General features: G+C 40.3%; 1 protein-coding gene across 1 annotated transcript in view; it reads right to left on the minus strand.

The window, feature by feature from the left end:
* The window catches only part of LOC132835936 (CUB and sushi domain-containing protein 1-like), a 2,426,762-nt gene that overhangs the window by 2,630 nt on the left and 2,404,276 nt on the right, over positions 1-19,856 (minus strand). Inside the window, exons 68-70 of the mRNA XM_060855058.1 lie at positions 11,830-11,942; positions 5,048-5,135; positions 1,053-1,191 (exon numbers count right to left, since the gene is read on the minus strand). Coding sequence (XP_060711041.1) covers positions 1,053-1,191; positions 5,048-5,135; positions 11,830-11,942 — 340 coding nt within the window. The remainder of the gene's footprint in view (positions 1-1,052; positions 1,192-5,047; positions 5,136-11,829; positions 11,943-19,856) is intronic.

The raw sequence follows: 19,856 nt of genomic DNA on the forward strand, positions 1-19,856 counted from the left end.
GGTTGAATAGGCTGGGGCTGTTTTACCTGGAGCATCAGAGGCTGAGAGGTGACCTTATAGAGGTTTATAAAATCACGAAGGGCATGGATAGAGTAAATAGACAATGTCCTTTCCCAGTGGTAGGGGAGTCCAGAGCTAGAGGTCATAGGTTTAGGGTGAGAAGGGAAAGATATAAAAGAGACCTAAGGGGAAACTTTTTCACGCAGAGAGTAGTACATGTATGGAATGAGCTGCCAGACAAGGCATGCCAGCATTCATCAATAGGGGAGTTGGCTTCTTTTGAGATAAAGGATCCAGAAAGGAAGGATAGAAACTGGCACTTGCATTGAACTTTGGTTTCACCACTAAACAGTTATAAATCTTAGAAAGTGTCCTTCTCCCTGATTCAGAATAATGACACAACTGTATCAAACACAGAAGGAAGTCACAAAATCTAGCCCTGGCCCTATCTTTCAGCCTTGGCAGTACGAGTAGCTATTGATTATTACTGGGTTCCCAAGGACATTTGTAGCTAATCCAGTGGGAAAGGATTCAAGACTAACCAAACTTGTTGCAGTTACCACATGGTTAATCCTTGATGCACTTTCCTACCGCCAACGATTATGCTCATTAACCAGCCCAAGAAAAGACTTTGCAAACTTTGCTCCAATTCTCAGCTTTTTATCGGTTTCTCACTGCATGTGTTTAAAACGGAACAATCAAAACAATGGCATCAATATTCACTCTATTTGAAGTAACATTTTATTAGGTTTCACCATGATTTATCAGTCTCCACATCTGGTCAATTAAAACGTATGTTTGGCCAACCTCTAGATATATTCTGAAAGGCACTGAAGACAATATCATTCCTTGCATTGCATACAATTAACATGTTTTATTTTGAAAAGAGTACATTACTCATTAATAGTTTTGAACCATCCATTTTGACATAAACCTCCACTGCATTAGATACCAGTCCAACTGTACAAATAAACTCTGTTTTTTGTGTCTATACTAACACTGTAATTTTCTGTGTGCTATACTTAAATGCAAAAAAGATGTAGATTTGTCACCTGTGTTTGTAGAGGTAAAAGGCAAATCCTGATAAGATGAGCACAAAGAAAGGTACCAAAATGGCAGCTGCTACAGAACTACTGTTTGTGCTATAGTAGTTATTAGATTTATCTCTATCCAGTTCTCCTCCCAGTGGTCCTGAAAATGAGACAAAGCAAGAATTAGTTGGTTAAATCCACACCAAAGACTACTAGCAGTTGCAACAGAGGATGAAGTGCGTGGAGGGGCAGCGATGACAGTAAACAACTTTGATAAGGGTTAGAAAGTGGCCTTTGGAAATAAGCTCAGAGTCAACAGCCTTGGACAATCAGGTTCAGACTGAACAAGCAGCTACAAATAGGAATGTGATCGAAAGCCATAATGTTGAATATGTCAAAAAGGTATCTGGTGATGTTAAATTGGATTAAGTTTGGGTGAATTTTAACTCTCAAAAACACATAGGTTTGGAGTTGATGTGAAGTGACCATTTTGAGACTACAAGACAGAATCTGAGGAAGGGTATCCGGACCTGCAACTTTAACTTCTATAACACTACAGTGTGGAAACAGGCCTTTCAGCCCAACAAATCCACACCGACCCTCCAAAGAGAAACTCACCCCCCCCCTATATTTACCCCTGACTAATACATCTAACACTACGGGCAATTTAGTGTGGCCAATTCACCTAACCTGCACATCTTTAGACTGTGGGAGGAAACAGAGCACCCGCAGACACGGGGAGAATGTGCAAACTCCACACACACAGTTGCCTGAGGCGGGAATTGAACCCAGGTACCTGGCGCTGTGAGGCAGCAGTGCTAACCACTGAGCCACCGTGCCGCCCTTAACTTTGATTCCTCTTCACAGATGCTGTCAGAGCTTTTCCAGTAACTTCTGTTTTTGCTTCTGATTTACAGAATCTATAGTTCTTTTGATTTTAACTTTGATAACAACTGACTTCACAAGTTAGTGGGCGGCACGGTGGCACAGTGGTTAGCATTGCTGCCTCACAGCGCCGGAGACCCGGGTTCAATTCCCGACTCTGTGTGGAGTTTGCACGTTCTCCCCGTGTCAGCGTGGGTTTCCTCCGGGTGCTCCGGTTTCCTCCCACAGTCCAAAGATGTGCGGGTCAGGTGAATTGACCATGCTAAATTGCCCATAGTGTTAGGTAAGGGGTAAATGTATGGGTGGGTTTCGGGTCGGTGTGGACTTGTTGGGCCGAAGGGCCTGTTTCCACACTGTAAATCTAATCTAAAAAAAAATCTAATCTAATGATGACTTGGAGGGGGCTGGGGAAGTGATGGTGATATGACCAGCCAACTTTCAGAAGGCAGGCTCTATGCTTCAGATTTTATCATCTTTTCTGTGTCCAACTTTAACAATGCATGGCTTGATTTCCTGGCAAAATCTACCTTCTAAAGACAGATGGGTGCTTTGTAACAGTTTGTGGATCAGGAGGAGCAGGATTGGTTACTCTCTGATGATTCTTTGCCACTTCTAGATATTTGAGCCCTCTCTGATGTGAGGTCATAATCTGCTCCATGCTACCCCAACCTAATGCCTCTCTTACCTCACCCCCACCCACCCCTGAAGCTTTAGGCCTACCAGTCTGACAGAACCGAGGGCGGCTCGGTGGCACAGTGGTTAGCACTGCTGCCTCACAGCGCCTGAGACCCGGGTTCAATTCCCGACTCAGGCGACTGACTGTGTGGAGTTTGCACGTTCTCCCCGTGTCTGCGTGGGTTTCCTCCGGGTGCTCCGGTTTCCTCCCACAGTCCAAAGATGTGCGGGTCAGGTGAATTGGCCATGCTAAATTGCCCGTAGTGTTAAGTAAGGGGTTAATGTAGGGGTATGGGTGGGTTGCGCTTCGGCGGGTCGGTGTGAACTTGTTGGGCCGAAGGGCCTGTTTCCACACTGTAAGTAATCTAATCTAATCTAAATCTAAAACCCAGCTGCCTTTGGCTGGGAGCTGGAGTCCAAAATCAGTGATCAGGTTCTACTATTAAATTATTCTTGCATGTTTCCAATGACTAAATACCATCACTGCTCTCTATTCTGAATCTCTGCCCCGCCCTTCCCATCCCTCCCCCAACAACCTCTCCACCCTCTACCAAATGGGGAAAAAAGACATCTCCTGCTAATACCTGGGTATTAGCGTAAACAAGGAGTAGTCTGGCATCTATACTACACATTGTGTGGAGTTCAGAAGTTGAAGGTGTGTACTCTACCTTTAAGAGAGAGTGAATGCTGTTCTGAACTGAGAATTTACAAGCAGCTATGTATATGACTAGATAGCAGTGCCAGAGTGTACTGGAAAATTGAAAATATGTAACATTTGGCTGTGAAATGGATAGCTGAGTTTTATTTGCTGTTTTAACAATTCAAATGTAATGGATCAGTTTAAATTATGCCCCAGGATACTAAAACCCAATTGAGTTTGAATTTTTTTTTGCCAACATCGAATCAATGAGATGGTTCACTGTCAGGGATGTAAAAACTGTGGACATTTTGAAAATTAGAAAGACAGCAGCTGCAATCAAGACAGACCAAATAAATTGAGAAACACTCTCTGTCAAAGGTATAAAACATACTCACAGTAAAAAGACAGGAGATGATCCAGGAAGAGTGAAGTCACAGAAGACAACAGCAGCTGTGTGCTTTTGAAATTAAGTTGATGTAATTTTAATAAGTGTCATATTGAAATAGCATACGGTTATAGAGTTGGAGGCAGATAATAAACAGTTAAGAGGAATGAGGGCTTAGAGTTCTGAATAGCTGTTGTTTAATGTTCACTTTTAGAGTTAAAAGAAAATTGATGTTATTTTCTTTAAATAGTGGAATTTGGGAGTTCTCTGTCATTCATATCTTAACAGAATTTGAGGCAAGGCGAGTTTTTCTGGGTGTTTGCTTTTATTAACAGAAGTGTTCACCGCCATGTCATAACAATAGTATAGGTGCCTACTGAGTTGTGGAATGCCCTGTTTCTGTTTATATAGGGTAAGCAATGATGGTATTAAGGCTTAAAGGAAATACATTTAAAGGATTACTTTTCTTGCGAAGTAGGGCATGTTCCTTCAACTTGCTTATTTTGTACTTTTGTGTTGAATGCAAGTTAAATCTGAAATATAAATAAAGTAGTGCAGGAAGGAACCAGCAGTTCTATTGGTGTCTGTACTAAGAATAAAAAAGTTAATATTCTGAATAGTGAATTGACCCTTTCCACAGACGTAGAGGCTGGATGTCAAAGCAATTTATTAAAACTGAAGAGGTCAATGAGGGTGGGTTAATGATCTTGGAAAATGCAATCATTCTGTTTTTGAATGGAAAATGTCAAAGAAAATAAGCTTAGAATTGAGGGTTGAGGAAACAAAATATTTTTAAGATGTAATGAATTTTAAATAATACCATGTGGTATTAATGATGATCGTTTTGTTTAGCACTTGGAAATTCTTTGTTTTAGTAGGGGCATGATGCAATTTAAAATGAAGTTTCAAAACAATGGAGAGAGTAATTACAAACCTACTAAGCAGTTGCACAGTATCAGATTGTAAAATTTCAAACTCTATTCCCATTTCCATGACAGTCACAGTCTAAGGCTACAGGGAAGGCCATTTAGGACTGAGATAAGGAGAAATTTCTTCACCCAGAGAGTGGTGAGCCTGTGGAATTCTCTATCACAGGAAATGGTTGATGACAAAATATTGATTGTTTTAAAGAAGGATAAAGATTTACTTTTTAGGGCTAAGAGGGTCAAAAGGTAATTGGAGAAAGCAAAAACAGGGTACTTATTGTTCAATATGATCATATTGAATGGTCTAGCAGGCTGGAAGTGCCAAATGGTCTACTCCTATTAGCTATGTGTCTATCAGTGTTTTCAGAGATAGACTTTCAGCACGTATGTTATAGATGTAAACATGTTATATTCAGAAAACCCATGTTCAGAAAACATGCCTATCCTATTACTACCTGCCAGAACTTTCTGTTCAACATTGTTTGGTTATAAATCTGTTACTAACCTTGTCTCTGAAAGCCAAACTGTCGGAAGTCTTTGCCTTGGACAAATCCCTGGTAAACAAAGGTCTTGCCTTCAGGCTCAGCTGAAACCTAATTAAAATATGCAACATCAAAAAAGTTAAGCCATTTTGATGCAGATTTCATCATGCACTTCGGCATCTAAACATGCACAAGGATCACATGACTCTTCGTTTGTTTGAGTGGAGGTAAACAACATATGAACTTTATGTGGCCTGTTCAGAAACATGACTGCCATGAGCAGCCCAACATTTTTCTTAGATTCCCTACAGTGTTGAAACAGGTCCTTTAGCCCAACGAGTCCACACCAACCGTCCGAAGAGCAACCCACCCAGACCCATTCCCTTACATTTACACCTGCAATTTACACACGGTCAATTCACCTGACTGGCACATCTTTGGATTGTGGGAGGAAACCAGAGCAACCGGAGGAAACCCACACAGACATGGGGAGAATGTGCAAACTCCACACAGACAGCTGCCCGAGGCGAGAACTGAACCCGGGTCCCTGGCGCTGTGAGGCAGCGGTGCTAACTACTGAGCCACCGTGCTGCCCCAAGAAACATTCTGCTGACAGACTGCATTTTCCGTGCAGGGGGCTCAGGAAGAATAGACACACCTCAGGCTACACCGCTGATGGATCCATGTCAAGATGTTTCAGAGAGCTGGAAGAAGCTTGCCAACTGAGCTGTAGGTTGCAGGTTGTTTACTAATGTATTGTCCATACTTTATTTTAAGAGGTTGAGGAATAGATGATAGATCAAGTTTCCACAGAAGTCCACACATAGCAAAGGTAATGGGAGTATCTGACTAACGAGGCCAAAGTCTTTCCCAAAGTCATGGTTACATTGTCGCTAAAAGTTTAATGAACCCACAAAAGTGGTCAAGGTTAGCGAATATCTTTCTATACACTGTGTGCCAATCACAAAAACAGCCCTTGCTCTGTTCACTGCAGCACAGCCTCATAAGAACTAAAGTTCCACATAAAAATATTCCACATCATCCATGAATACTTACCAATACTGCCAACCTCTCAATTTCTGCCGATTTAGCTAGGCATCTCACATGAACAAACTGCAACACACTTTCTGACATTCATCTGTTTTCCCTTGTGGGACAAAATTACACATAATAGGAGGAAGCAGCAGAGAACTGATGGGGAGCAGGTAGGTCTGCATCTGAGCTCCCTGAAGGCGATGATGCTCAATATTTTAGGACTGTCAGGAACTAAAACCACTGCATCTGGTATCACTGCATACATTAAGGATGACAGCATTATCCTATTTTATGTTCCTTTCCAAATCTTACTCTGCTATTGGTAGGAAGTGCAAGATGCAGATGCTGTGACCATGGGCCTCTTGCTTTGCACACCAACTAATACCATTCTTTTTGCATATTTATTTTCAAATACACAAAAGCGAGGCACACAGTGCAGTCTCATTATGGAAGATGTTTATGGAAGAAACATGGCCACTTGATCTGATGTTCGCAGCCAACAGATCAGATCTTAGCACTGCACCAACCTATAGGACTCTGCAGAGTCAGCTGGGTGGCCTGCAGCTCGGTCAGATTGGGGAAACGGAGAGTGTGTACAGGTTTATCAGGAGGCAAAATGTGCAGACAGGTGCTCCAACAAGGAACTCAGATGAAGACTGAGAGTAGCTGGTATTCAGGAAAAGCTTGATGATGCACTTCTGTCCCACAGAGAAAAAGATCTTACACAGGTCAATTTGAACCTGCATTCCAGAACAATAGAGTGGGCCCTTGGATGACCAGTTCAGTAAGTATACCATTACTTGCTTCTCAAAGCAATCTCTACTGAGGGTCTTTTGGTTGTATCCTGGAAAGTGAATTGCAATCAGATTAGGTTTGTGATAGGCAACAGAGGGAGAAGCCGACTTAACATTGCTCCTACTGATATCCATTCCATGAGTATACCTATTTAGGATAGTATTGCAGAAGTGACCACTGCAAAGTCTTTTTGGAAAAAATTGTTTTTACATTGGAGATCCCCTCCATTCCGCTAAGTGAGATAGATTCAAAATAGAACTAGTAACTCAAAATTAAGATTTCATGTGGTTCTATGAGCTATCTGCTGCAGAAGAATTGTATTCTGAGACTTCACTGCCCAATATATGATTCTACCACACCTCCAAGCTGGGAAATTTCACTCAACCCAAGTGAAATATAACTTGTAATGTCACTGTAAAACAAGTGTTTCCTGTCTGAAATTTCTACATGTTCACCAAAAGTAATTCTTTCCATTTCATCCCGAGTTACAAAGACAGGCTAATTCATTGATTTCTCTCAGACTTGGATTACATTGAGGCTGCAAAACACCAAGTTTGGATCTTTCATTCTGAACTGAACCTGCTGGTGGACCCTGACCTCTCTTTTTCTAAGTTGTGAAAGGAGCAGCCTTGATAGTAAGGATAGCATAAAGACATTGGTGACAGAGAATCTTAGATGAAATACTAAATTGCTTGTAAGGTTTGGAGCCATGCAGCTTAGAATGTCTGGCAGTTGGATTCAGTCTGATCGAAATTAGGAACAACAAGGGTCAGAAAACCTGCTGGGAATAGTTGCACGGAGCATTGATAAAACAAAACCATTGCAGTTTCTCACATAAGCAATGTGATAATTATGTCAGATTTTTATCTTCATACAGTCTGGCTAAACCAAATTAGCAAAGGTATTCAGAGTTGAGATGTAGAATGGTTTTGCAACAGTTCCCTGGAGAACTAGCAATTATTTCACATGTGATCTATTTAGTCATTTAAGTCACATTCTTTTCTGGAAATGTTGTTTTGACCCTGTATTAATAAGCAAACCTTTTAAAAATGTCACTGCCACAAAAGTAAAATCAAAACCCATTTAATTCCACTTTAAAATCCAACATCCAAACAATAATGATATTTTAGAAATCTTTATGTCAAAGCTCCTTGTATTTATTAGTTCTTGATTATGTTCCATTTCTGGTATGTAAATTGTGGTTTCTACAGTGAAGATGCAAAATTCATGTTCAACTACTATGCTCTGCCCTCATTCCAATGATTATTTCTCTCTCTGTCTTGAAGGATCAATGTTTGCATTAGGTATTTTTCTTTCCCCATATTTGTATAAAGCTCTGGCAATCTGTTTTTATATTCAAAGTTGGTTTACTCACACAAACTCCCCCTCTCTTTATGATCAAACTTTGCTGGTTTCTAAAACACTTCCAATTCTCAGCCTTACAGTTTTGCAACATAATAGGTCTCTTTTTCTATTCTAATACCATCTTAACTTCCCTAGCAAGCCATAGGTAAATCTCTACTGTTGAGTCATTGTTTTGTAATGTCATGCATTTATGTTGAACATTCTGAATTGTTTCTTCAAATGCTTCCCACTGTTCATTATTATTGTCGTATCCTTTAATCTACTTATCCAATCAACTTAATGAGCTTTATCTCCCATATTTATATAACTGGCTTTGTTTCAGTTTAATACTCTTGTTTGGGACTAGAATATGTCACTTTCAAACTTAATATGGAAATCAAGTTTATTTTTCATCCCAAAGGACTTTTATCACAAGATTATTAATCAAACTTGTCACATTACATAAAAGCTAGATTTAAAACTGCTTTATCCCAATTGATGAGCATTCCAGGGAACTACTGAAAAGGTATTCTCCAAACTCTTCTCCCAGATCACCTTTGCCAAGTGGGTTTGGCCAATTTATAATGAAGATAAAAGTTTCACATGAATATCAGTTTTCTTTTGTGTCAAGCTGCAATGATTTCTTGTGTAATGCTCTGCCCAATATTATCACTACAGTTCAGAAGCCTGAAAGCTATTCTTAGCAATGGTGTTCTGACCCATATTATTTCTAATTTCGATCAGACATTATATTACCTGATCTTCTGATTCAAGGTCCTCTCTCACCATTGTCTTTATAGCATCTTTTATCATCAGGACTATGCCTTCTCATCTTCCATTCAGTCTCCCTCTCCAAAGGTACTATGTCCTGAATTATTTATTCCCAAACTAGTTGGCTGGGAACTATGTATCTACAATGATGATTAGATCAAAATCACAGAGTCATTCTCCCAAATCTGCGAGAGTTCTGTTCCCGACAATTCCAATGAATGATGAATTTGAGAGGGCTTAGTTCAATAACTTATAGTAAAAATAGGATTTGGTTCCTGGACCCCAAGATTATGAATTTTTGCTTCTTACTTTTAGGCTATGTTTTGTATTAAAATAATAAATACTAAAACATCTGAAATAAAAGTTAATATTCATAGAATATAATGGAGTGTTGGTGGTGGAGGACTGTGCAGACTTGCCTTCCCCTCCCTATCAGCCACTTTGCCTCAATGACATGCCCTCCTCCTCTATCTCCATCCAATGGATGTCTGCAACCTCTTCATCCTCGTGAGCACCTCTGCTCTTGTTCATTGAGGGCAAATACTAGAACAGGTCAGAGACTAAAAGCGAGATTATCACGGAAGTGAAAGTGGTCGCAGACAGGTGAGTTTAATGCTTAGATTTTGAATAACTGGTTACTTGTAAAAAGATAAATTTGTGAACTCATGGATATGGAGGAATGACTGTATTTTTGCTGTGCTATTAGCTCATTAATTGTTATGAATGTTTATTCAAATATAAAACCTTTAAACATTATTTAAAACTCCTATTCTTTGCAATGAACTTCATTTGCTAATGCAATATTACTGTTAAACTCTGTTCCTTCCTATCTAGTCCTCCTTGTTGATACCCATATCACTCTGCTGCTCCATTGGTTTGATTATCCATTTTTCAGATTTTGGAGTCGCCCTTCGTATGAATTCTTCTCTCCAGCTTTCAATTCAAAGCTTCATTCACTGCCCCAGACTTTGATATAAGCTTGGTTTAAGGGAAGATCAGTCCAACAGAGTAGCCCTTTCTTTACCTAACACTGGTACCAGTTACCCTCAAATCAAAATCACTACTTCTCAACTCTTTCAGGGCTTCTTTAAGTCTCTAATCTTCTTGACCCTAAATTAGCCTGCTGTTCAGGTGACAACCAAAGATTATTACCTTTGATGCTCTGCATTTTAATTTGTACCCCAGGTCTTGAAACTCTTTCAGGAGAACATCATCACTGATTCAACTTATGTGATTGGTTATTTGACTGATCATGACAACTAGATTCCCCTCCACCCACTTCAAGTTTCTCTCAGCTGAGTAGGGATGTCCTTAACCCTGGCATCATGTAGGCGATACAAATTTTGGATCTCCTGGCTGTGGCTGCAAAGTGCAGTATTGACTATACCGTCCTCTATTGCGAACATATTCTTGAATAGCTTTCTGCATCATGCTGCTCTCATCAGTTTGGTCATCCACACTGTAGTCTTTGTCCTCGTCCACAGAGGTAGCAAATGTGTGATGGTCAAAGTTACATGCCGAGGTTTCCTTCACCACAACCTGAATTCCTACAACCGCCTGGCTCCCAGGCAGGCCTTGGCTATCTCTTTCTACTTACCTTGAGTTGTCTGATTACCTCCAGAACAGAATCCAGGTAACTGCAGCTCAGACTAGGAGTGCAGCCACCTGCCTTGTCTATTTAACATTGTTAGGTTATTTGATTTGCTAACTCATCACTAATTTAATAAAGTAATAGCAAATTCTTTTGTCTCCCAGGTGACAGACAAATTAAGAACAGTTACCAGCTACTAGAGGAAAGGAAAACAAATAAAAAGCTGCACTGAATCCTTACCTACACCAAATTCCAGTTCGTACCAAATTCTTAACTTTAAGCTTTATAAGCCGAATTAAAATTACTGGAGAAAGTCAGTAATTGCATTGTTAGCATTAACTTTGTTTGGTTTTGGTCTTCACGGATGCTGACAGACTTGCTGAATTTCTCAGCAATTTCTGGTTGTATTTCAGATCTTCAGTATTTAGCTTCCATTTTTGTTTGTTTTGTTCACTGATTGCTCTGTGCTTCGCATTCCAGAAAAAGCTGTTTCAGAATTCAAAAATCTCTTAAAATTCCTCCATCAGTGTTGAACTCAGTACTTTCACTCGCACTGAAGCTAGCAAAGAAAAGCCAAAAGCTCCTCCCCTGGAAGTCTCACTTTTTTGTAATACAAGTGAGGGATGTTAAGAGATGTTGACACAAACTGCAAGACCCAAAATTGCAGCTCAGGAGCTAAACCAGTGTTTGGTACTATTTGATGTCACACTATGTCCACTTTACATAGATTCAGGAGGACCATGATAACATTTTTATAATTATGGCCAAAAAAACTGCAAGTTATTCAAAGTCACTATTTTACAAGCTTCTGGATTTTGTTGCAGAGACAAATTTGTAGCCTTGTCCATTGTTCATATTTTAGCCAATGATGCCTCTCATAGAATCTTTCAGCATGCAGGGAGACTGTTTTACTCACACTCTTGTCTATTGGTCCTAACATATCACAGCCTGCCATTGATCGCTGGCAGATTTATATGTTTTCAGTCATGTTCTTAAGCTAGAGGTGTCCTTACTGATGCATCAGTCACTTGAGAGTCACCAAGAGTGGAAATTTTCACTAAGTTGTTTTTCTCCTAATTCTAACAACATTGAAGCTAAATATCCAAAACTAACTCACTGTGCAGGATGGGATAGAATAGGTCTGATTGGCACAGTCCATAATAGATCAGTTCACTGAACTGGTAAAGGAGCCTGGTCTGCCTTTCTTTGATAGGATACAACTTCAAAATTATCATCAGACTGAATAATAGCAAGAAACCATGTACTTACATGACCATCCAAAGCCCAGTTATCATTTCTGAACTTGCTTATAAAGATCTCAATAGGTCCCTTCATTTGATAGATCTTTAAAAAAAGTCGGGTCTCTTCCTTTTTATAGATACCTACAGAAAAATCACACAAGTAATCGCGCTTATAACAATACAGTTTGATTGAAAGACAGCAGTCATACATAGAAATTGACATTTTCAAAGATTTCCATGACACTTTTCAGGATCTTGAGACAGTCAGCAGATGTTTCCTCGTTTTCCCAAAGTGAGTACACACAGCAGATAATCTGCCCAAAAATGGCAGTGATCGATGGAATCAGATTATCTGATTAATGATGTGTGTTGAGAGATAAGTATTGCTCCAAACCTAAGGTAAGGCCTGCTCATAGAAATGATCTATTTGCACTGGATGACAATAGCTTGTACATATATCATGTCTTTAGCCTTACGGTCATTTCACAGGATTTGCAAACAATGAAAATAATCAAGAATGGAAGAGATATCAGAAGTGTTGGTAAAATATTGATGAAAGAAGGCAATTTTAAAGGTTGCTTTAAATTAAAAGAGGGTGGAGAACAGAATGATCTTAGAGAGGGTGTTTCAAGGTTTGAGGTTTTGAAAGATCAGACACGATTGTCTAGTCAAAGGAATAAAAGAATTGTGTTCAAATGGCATTATTTTAAATCCCATTGGAGCTCTGAAATCTGAAAAACCCACTTGATTAAAATTATGAATTGAAAATCAAAATTAATTTTAACAATGATTGCCATTTAAATAATTTAATATAATTTTCCATATTGAATAGGACTTACCTGTATTTCTCTAATTTTGAACATTTCTTAAATACTGCAGGATCAACACTAGAAGTTTGTTCATAAGTCAAAATGGTTACCAGTCAGATTAGGACAAAAAATATAGGATAATGCATTTTGGTTCTGAATGACACAAGAATAGCTTGTTAATATACTTTCTTCCAAGTACAAGGTAGACAGAATAAAAAGTGATTTCAGTGCAACATGGGTCATGTTACAGTGTGCTTGAGTACAGTCTCCATATCTCTTGGTATAAATTTGAATCCAGTTCAAAGTGAAGAAATCAATGTTTGCTCTGCATGTTGGCTCTAAGGATGATTCTAAATTAATGCCCTAAGTTACTTACTATCTTTAAGTCAATATCATGACCTGATCTGTGAGTGCTTTGCATCAACAATAGGTGCACAAAAAACCGATGAAATATTCTACTTTTAGGGCAGATATTAAGTACATTAACTTCAGTCACTTTAATCACCAGTGAGTGATTTCTGAATAAGTTCTACTATGGTTGAACTTGAAAGACATGCCCAATAATATTCACAAGTTTGAATACAAAATTAGTAGAAAGGAGAATATCACAATTTTTTTTTAGAAAATGTGAATACAATTTGTACTTATTTTGCAGCTGAACAGTTTAATAGCAGTGATGAGCAATTAATAATTCTTATTAATCATTTGTAGATTCTCATGTTTATAAATTGAATAAAAACTGCACTTTAAATTCTGGGTCTGCAGTTATTACTTGATTCGCCTGGCTTCGTCAGTATGGTATCCTCTCCCACCACTCATCAGATTGGCGTAACCAATATGGAAGATTGTGGAATTTTAAATACAAATTATATTTGAGGCAACTTCGGTCTCTCTGAATGAATCAATTAACCATTGGGAATTTCTGCTCAGTGGTTTTCTCTGTCAGTCTTTGAAAGGACTCTAAAGATTGAACAAATCTTTTGTGCGCAAGGGAACAGATAGATAAATTTTGGCTCGTGTGAGGTGATGCATTTTGAGAGGACTAACAAGGCAAGAGAGTGAATGTTGAATGGTAGGACCCCACAAGATACAGAGGATCAGATGGAACTTTGGTATGCATGTCCATAGATCCTTGAAGGCATCAGGTCAAGTAAAGTTGTGTAGAAGGCAGATGGGATACTTGCCTTTGAAAATAATGTCATTGAACATAAGAGCAAGGAGATATTCGACCCCACCTGAAGTACTGTGTGCAGTTCTGGTCACAACACTATAGAAGGATGTGATTGCACAGGAGAAAGTGCAGTGGAGATTCATCAGGATGCTGTCTGGGCCTGCGTGTTTCAGCTATAAAAGAGAGATTAAATAAGGTAGGATTTGTTTTTTGCTTAGAACAGAGCAGACTGAAGAGGAAATCTGTTCTGAGGGGCATAACCAGGATAGACAGGGAGAAACATTAACACTTTGTAGAAAAGTCAATAATCAGGGGTTACAGTTTAAAGGTAAGGCACAGGAAATTGAGAGGAGATTTGAGGAAAAATGTTTTTATCCAGAGTGTGGTTAATAGCTGGAACTCTGGTGGAAAAGGCAGGAACGCTAAAGATATTTAAGAAGTATTCAGATGAGCATTGTAATACAACAGCATATCTGGGTAATCCAAGATGGAGAATTGGAAAAATTTCTGGCTGTAACAACTGCTTCTTTATTGAGGTATTTTAGGTGCTGGAAGTGATTTCCTTGAATTCCAGGAGCAGCAATTACTTTTTATATGCTGTTGAATTGATTTGGAACTTTGGAGGAAAAAGGCAAAATAACAGCTGTTTTAAAAGGGAGAAGAACAGACAAAGGGAGCCTATGGTGAGGTCAGTGCAAGACAGAGAGAGAGAAAACCAGCCTTTGCTGTTTGAATTCATGTATCATTGGACATCGGAGTGCATCTGGGAAAATTAACAAGCAGTGAAATTCACAACTGATCTTGGAGGAACTGTTGAGTGAAGTTCACAGCACAGAATCAGATAAGTTAACCGTTGTTTTAAATGTGACCTACAGAGAATATGCAGTAGTGAGTAGAATGGGTTCTTTCTTGATTATATGTTTTTGGAGATATGTCTCTTGATTAAACTTAAAATATAAGCCATAACTATTAATTTAGCCAGGGGCAGTGTTTTGTAGAGGAATAGAACGGTGTTAATTTCTGTAGATTGTGAAGGAGTAAAAATGGCCTTTAATAGATTCATATGTATTTCTTGTCAGATGTGGGAGCTTAAAGAGAGTTTAAGGGTTACTGTGGATTGTATTAGCCATAAATGCTCTTGGTTGTGAATCTTATCAGATCGAATGGATCGGTTGGAGAGACAGATAGAAGTGATGAGGAATCTGCATTCGGAAGAGTATGTGATGGATGACAGTTATGGGGGGGGCAGACTCAGATACAGTCACATAGATGGGTTAACTCCAGGAAAGGGAACAGAGGTAAGCAGCTAATGCAGGAGTCTTTTGTGGATATACCCATTTCAAACAAGTATGCTGTTTTGGAAAATGTAGGAGGTGATGGATTCTCAGGGGAATGTAGCATGAACAGCCAAGTTCCTGGTATTGAGACTGGCTCTAATGCAATGAGGGGTATGTCCGGTTCCAAGAGATCAATTGTGTTGGGGATTCTGTAGTCCGAGGTACAGACAGATGTTTCTGTGGCCAACAGAGAAAAAGCAGAGTGGTGTGTTGTTTCCCTGGTGCCAGGATCAAGGTTGTCTCAGTGAGGGTGCAGAATGTTCTCACAGGGGAGAGGGACCAGCAAGAGATCATTGTTCACATTGGAACCAACGACATAGAAAAGGAAAAGGTTGAGATTCTGAATGGAGATTATAGAGAGTTAAGCAGAAATTTAAAAAGGAGGACCTCAAGAGTAGTAATGTCTGGATTACTCCCAGAGCTACGAGCTGGGGCGGCACAGTGGCACAGTGGTTAGCACTGCTGCCTCACAGCGCCAGAGACCCGGGTTCAATTCCCGACTCAGGCGACTGACTGTGTGGAGTTTGCACGTTCTCCCCGTGTCTGCGTGGGTTTCCTCCGGGTGCTCCGGTTTCCTCCCACAGTCAAAAGATGTGCGGGCCAGGTGAATTGGCCATGCTAAATTGCCCGTAGTGTTAGGTAAGGGGTAAATGTAGGGGTATGGGTGGGTTGCGCTTCGGCGGGTCAGTGTGGACTTGTTGGGCTGAAGGGCCTGTTTCCACACTGTAAGTAATCTACAGAATCTAATCTAGTGAGGGCTGAAATAGGAGTATAGAGCAGATGAATGCATGGTGGAGGAGCTGCTGTATGGGAGAAGGATTCACATTTTTGGATCTTTAGAATCTCTTTTGGGGTAGAAGTGACCTGTACAAGAAAGATGGATTGCACCTAAATTGGAAGGGAGATTTGCTAGAGCTAATACACTGGCAGGGAGATTTGCTAGAGCTGCTCAGGAGGATTTAAACTGGTAAGGTGGGGTGGGACCCAGGAGATAGTGAGGAAAGAGATCAATTGGAGACTGGTACAGTTTAGAACAGTAGCGAGTCAAACAGTCAGGGCAGGCAGGGACAAGGTAGAACTAATAAATTAAATTGCATTTATTTCAATGCAAGGGGCCTAACAGGGAAGGCAGATGAACTCAGAATGTGATGAGGAACATGGGACTGGGATATCATAGCAATTACGGAGACATCAGGGATGGGCAGGACTGGCAGTGTAATGTTCCAGGATTCAAATGCTACAGAAATACAAATGCCACAGGAAGGATAGAAAGGGATGCAAGGGGAGGGGGGTGGGGGGCGGTGGGGTGCATTTTTGATCAGGGATAACATTACAGCTGTGCTGAGAGAGGATATTCCTGGATATACATCCAAGGAAGTTATTTGGGTGGAACTGAGAAATAAAAAAGGGATGATCACCTTATTGAGATTGTATTATAGACCCCCTAATAGTCAGAGGGAAATTGAGAAACAAACTTGTAAGGAGATCTCAACTATCTGCAAGAATAATAGGATAGGTATGGTCGGGATTTTAACTTTCCAAACATAGACTGGGACTGCCATAGTGTTAAAGGTTTAGATGGAGAGGAATTTGTTAAGTGTGTACAAGACAATTTTCTGATTCTGTTTGTGGATGTGTCTACTAGAGAACGTGCAAAACTTGACCTAATCTTGGGAAATAAGGCACGGCAGGTGACTGAGGTGTCAGTGGGGGAGCACTTTGGGGCCAGCGACCATAATTCTATTAGATTTAAAATAATGATGGAAAAGGATAGACCAGATCTAAAAAGTGAAGTTCTAAATTGGTGAAAGGCCAATTTTGATGGCATTAGGCAAGAACTTTTGAAAGCTGATTGGGGGCAGATGTTCGCAGGTAAAGGGACGGCTGGAAAAAGGGAAGACTTCAGAAATGAAATAACGAGAATCCCGGGAAAGTATATTCCTATTTGGATTAAAGGAAAGGCTGGTAGGTATAGGAAATGTTGGATGACTGAAGAAATTGAGGGTTTGATTAATAAAAAGAAGGAAGCATGTGTAAGGTATAGACAAGATAGATCGAGTGAATCCTTAGAAGAGTATAAAGGAAGTGGGAGTATACTTAAGAGGGAAATCAGGAAGGCAAAAAGGGGACATGAGGTAGCTTTGGCAAATAGGATTAAGGAGGATCCAAAGAGTTTTTACAAATATATTAAGGACAAAAGGGTAACTAGGGAGAGAATAGGGTCCATCAAAGATCAGCAAGGTGGCCTTTGTGTGGAGCCGCAGAAAACAGGGGAGATACTAAATGAGTATTTTGCATCAATATTTACTGTGGAAAAGGATATGGAGGATATAGAATGTAGGGAAATAGATGGTGACATCTTGCAAAGTGTTCATATTACAAAGGAGGAAGTGCTGGATGTCTTGAAACGGGTAAAAGTGGATAAATCCCCAGGACCTGATCAGGTGTACCCTAGAGCTCTGTGGGAAGCTAGAGAAGTGATTGCTGGGCCTCTTGCTGAGATATTTGAATCATCAATAGTCACAGATGAGGTCCAAGAGACTGGAGGTTGTCTATTGTGGTGCCGCTGTTTAAGAAGGGCAGTAAAGACAAGCCAGGGAACTATAGACCAGTGAGCCTGACCTTGGGGGTGGGCAAGTTGTTGGAGGGAATCCTGAGGGACAGGATATACATGCACTTGGAAATGCAAGGACTGATTAGGGATAGTCAACATGGCTTTGTGCGTGGAAAATTATGTCTCACAAACTTGATTGAGTTTTTTGAGGAAGTAGCAAAGAGGATTAATGAGGGCAGAGCAGTAGATGATCTATATGGACTTCAGTAAGGCATTCATCAAGGTTACCCATGGGAGACTGATTAACAAGGTTAGATCTCATGGAATACAGGGAGAACAAGTCATTTGGATACAAAACTGGCTCAAAGGTAGAAGACTGGAGGGTTGTTTTTCAGACCAGAGGCCTGTGACCAGTGGAGTGCCACAAGAATCGGTGCTGGTCCCTCTACTTTTTGTCATTTACATAAATGATTTGGATGCAAGAGGTACAGTTAGTAAGTTTGCAGATGACACCAAAATTGGAGGTGTAGTGGACAGTGAAGAGGGTTATCTCAGATTACAACAGGATCTGGACCAGTTGGGCCAAGGAGCTGAGAAGTGGCAGATGGAGTTTAATTCAGATAAATGCGAGGTGCTGCATTTGGAAAGCAAATCTTAGCAGGGCTTATACACTTAATGATAAGTCCTAGGGAGTGTTGCTGAACAAAGATACCTTGGGATGCAGCTTCATAGCTCCTTGAAAGTGGAGTCGCAGGTAGATAGGATAGTCAAAATGGTGTTTGGTATGCTTTCTTTTATTAGTCAGAGTATTGAGTACAGGAGCTTGAACGTCATATTGCAGCTGTACAGGACATTGGTTAGGCCACAGTTGGAATATTGCCTGCAATTCTGGTCCCCTTCCTATCGGAAAGATGTTGTGAAACTTGAAAGGGTTCCGAAAAGATTTATAAGGATGTTGCCAGGGTTGGAGGATTTGAGCTATAAGGAGAGGCTGAACAGGCTGGGACTGTTTTCCCTGGAGCGTTGGAGGCTGAGGGGTGACTTTATAGAGGTTTCCAAAATTATGAGGGGCATGGATATGATAAATAGGCAAAATCGTTTCCCTGGGGTCGGGAAGTCCAGAACTGGAGGGCATAGGTTTAGGGTGAGAGGGGAAAGATATAAAAGAGACGTAAGGGGCAACTTTTTCACACAGAGGGTGGTACGTGTATGGAATGAGCTGCCAGAGGAAGTGGTGGAGGCTGGTACAATTGCAACATTTAAGAGGCATTTGGATGGGTGTATGAATAGGAAGGGTTTGGAGGGATATGCGCCGAGTGTTGGCAGGTGGGACAAGATTGGGTTGGGATATCTGGTCGGCATGGACGGGTTGGACTGAAGGGTCTGTTTCCATGCTGTACATCTCTATGACTCTGTGAGCTGCAGGCCATGTGTTGGAAAATGGAAATAGAATTAATAACCAGTGTCGACACTATGAGCTAAAGGACCTGTTTCCGTGCTTTAACAACTCCATGTCTTAGCATTTTAGATTTTCTAAGACATTCATTATGATACCCAAATCTAACCAGAGGCCTTTTTTCCTGAAAACTCATGTTCTTATTTAAAATCGTGTTACACATAGTTGGTGGACGGAACTGTGATTTAAAATCAGAACAAATTTGTGATAAACCAATTTTCAGCTCGATTATCAAACTCTACTGAGCCACAGCCGTTAATCAAAGGGCATTATACAGACAGATTTTGTTGTAAAGTATAATTTTATATGCTGTCCAATTGTGCTCTTTCATGACAGACTTTGCAACTGATGATCCGCAAATGAAGTTCAGTGGAAACTTTGAGGGAAGGGGCATGTAATATTTTTTTAAAATGGAAATAATCGGTACTGAAATCACTGATTGTGTCAAAAGCCCTGACCCACCCCAAAACCTCTAAGCCAGTGGAATCTTCAGCAAGTGCCACTTCTGCCTCACAGTCTAGTGCTTCTGTTCACTGACAAACGTATTAATGCCACCAGCTGCTTCTCACAGTTTGCACATATTTCCTTGGGAATATTCAGCCATGACAATCAAACATGATACATTGAAATGCATTGCAACACACCCAATCATATGATTATCTTGTAGGCCAAGGTCACATACAGATAAACTGTTTGGATGAGGTAGCTCCTGAAGCCCTGAGAGGAGA

The sequence above is a fragment of the Hemiscyllium ocellatum genome, chromosome 3 (genome assembly GCF_020745735.1).
Source record: "Hemiscyllium ocellatum isolate sHemOce1 chromosome 3, sHemOce1.pat.X.cur, whole genome shotgun sequence".
Lineage (NCBI taxonomy): Eukaryota > Metazoa > Chordata > Chondrichthyes > Orectolobiformes > Hemiscylliidae > Hemiscyllium > Hemiscyllium ocellatum.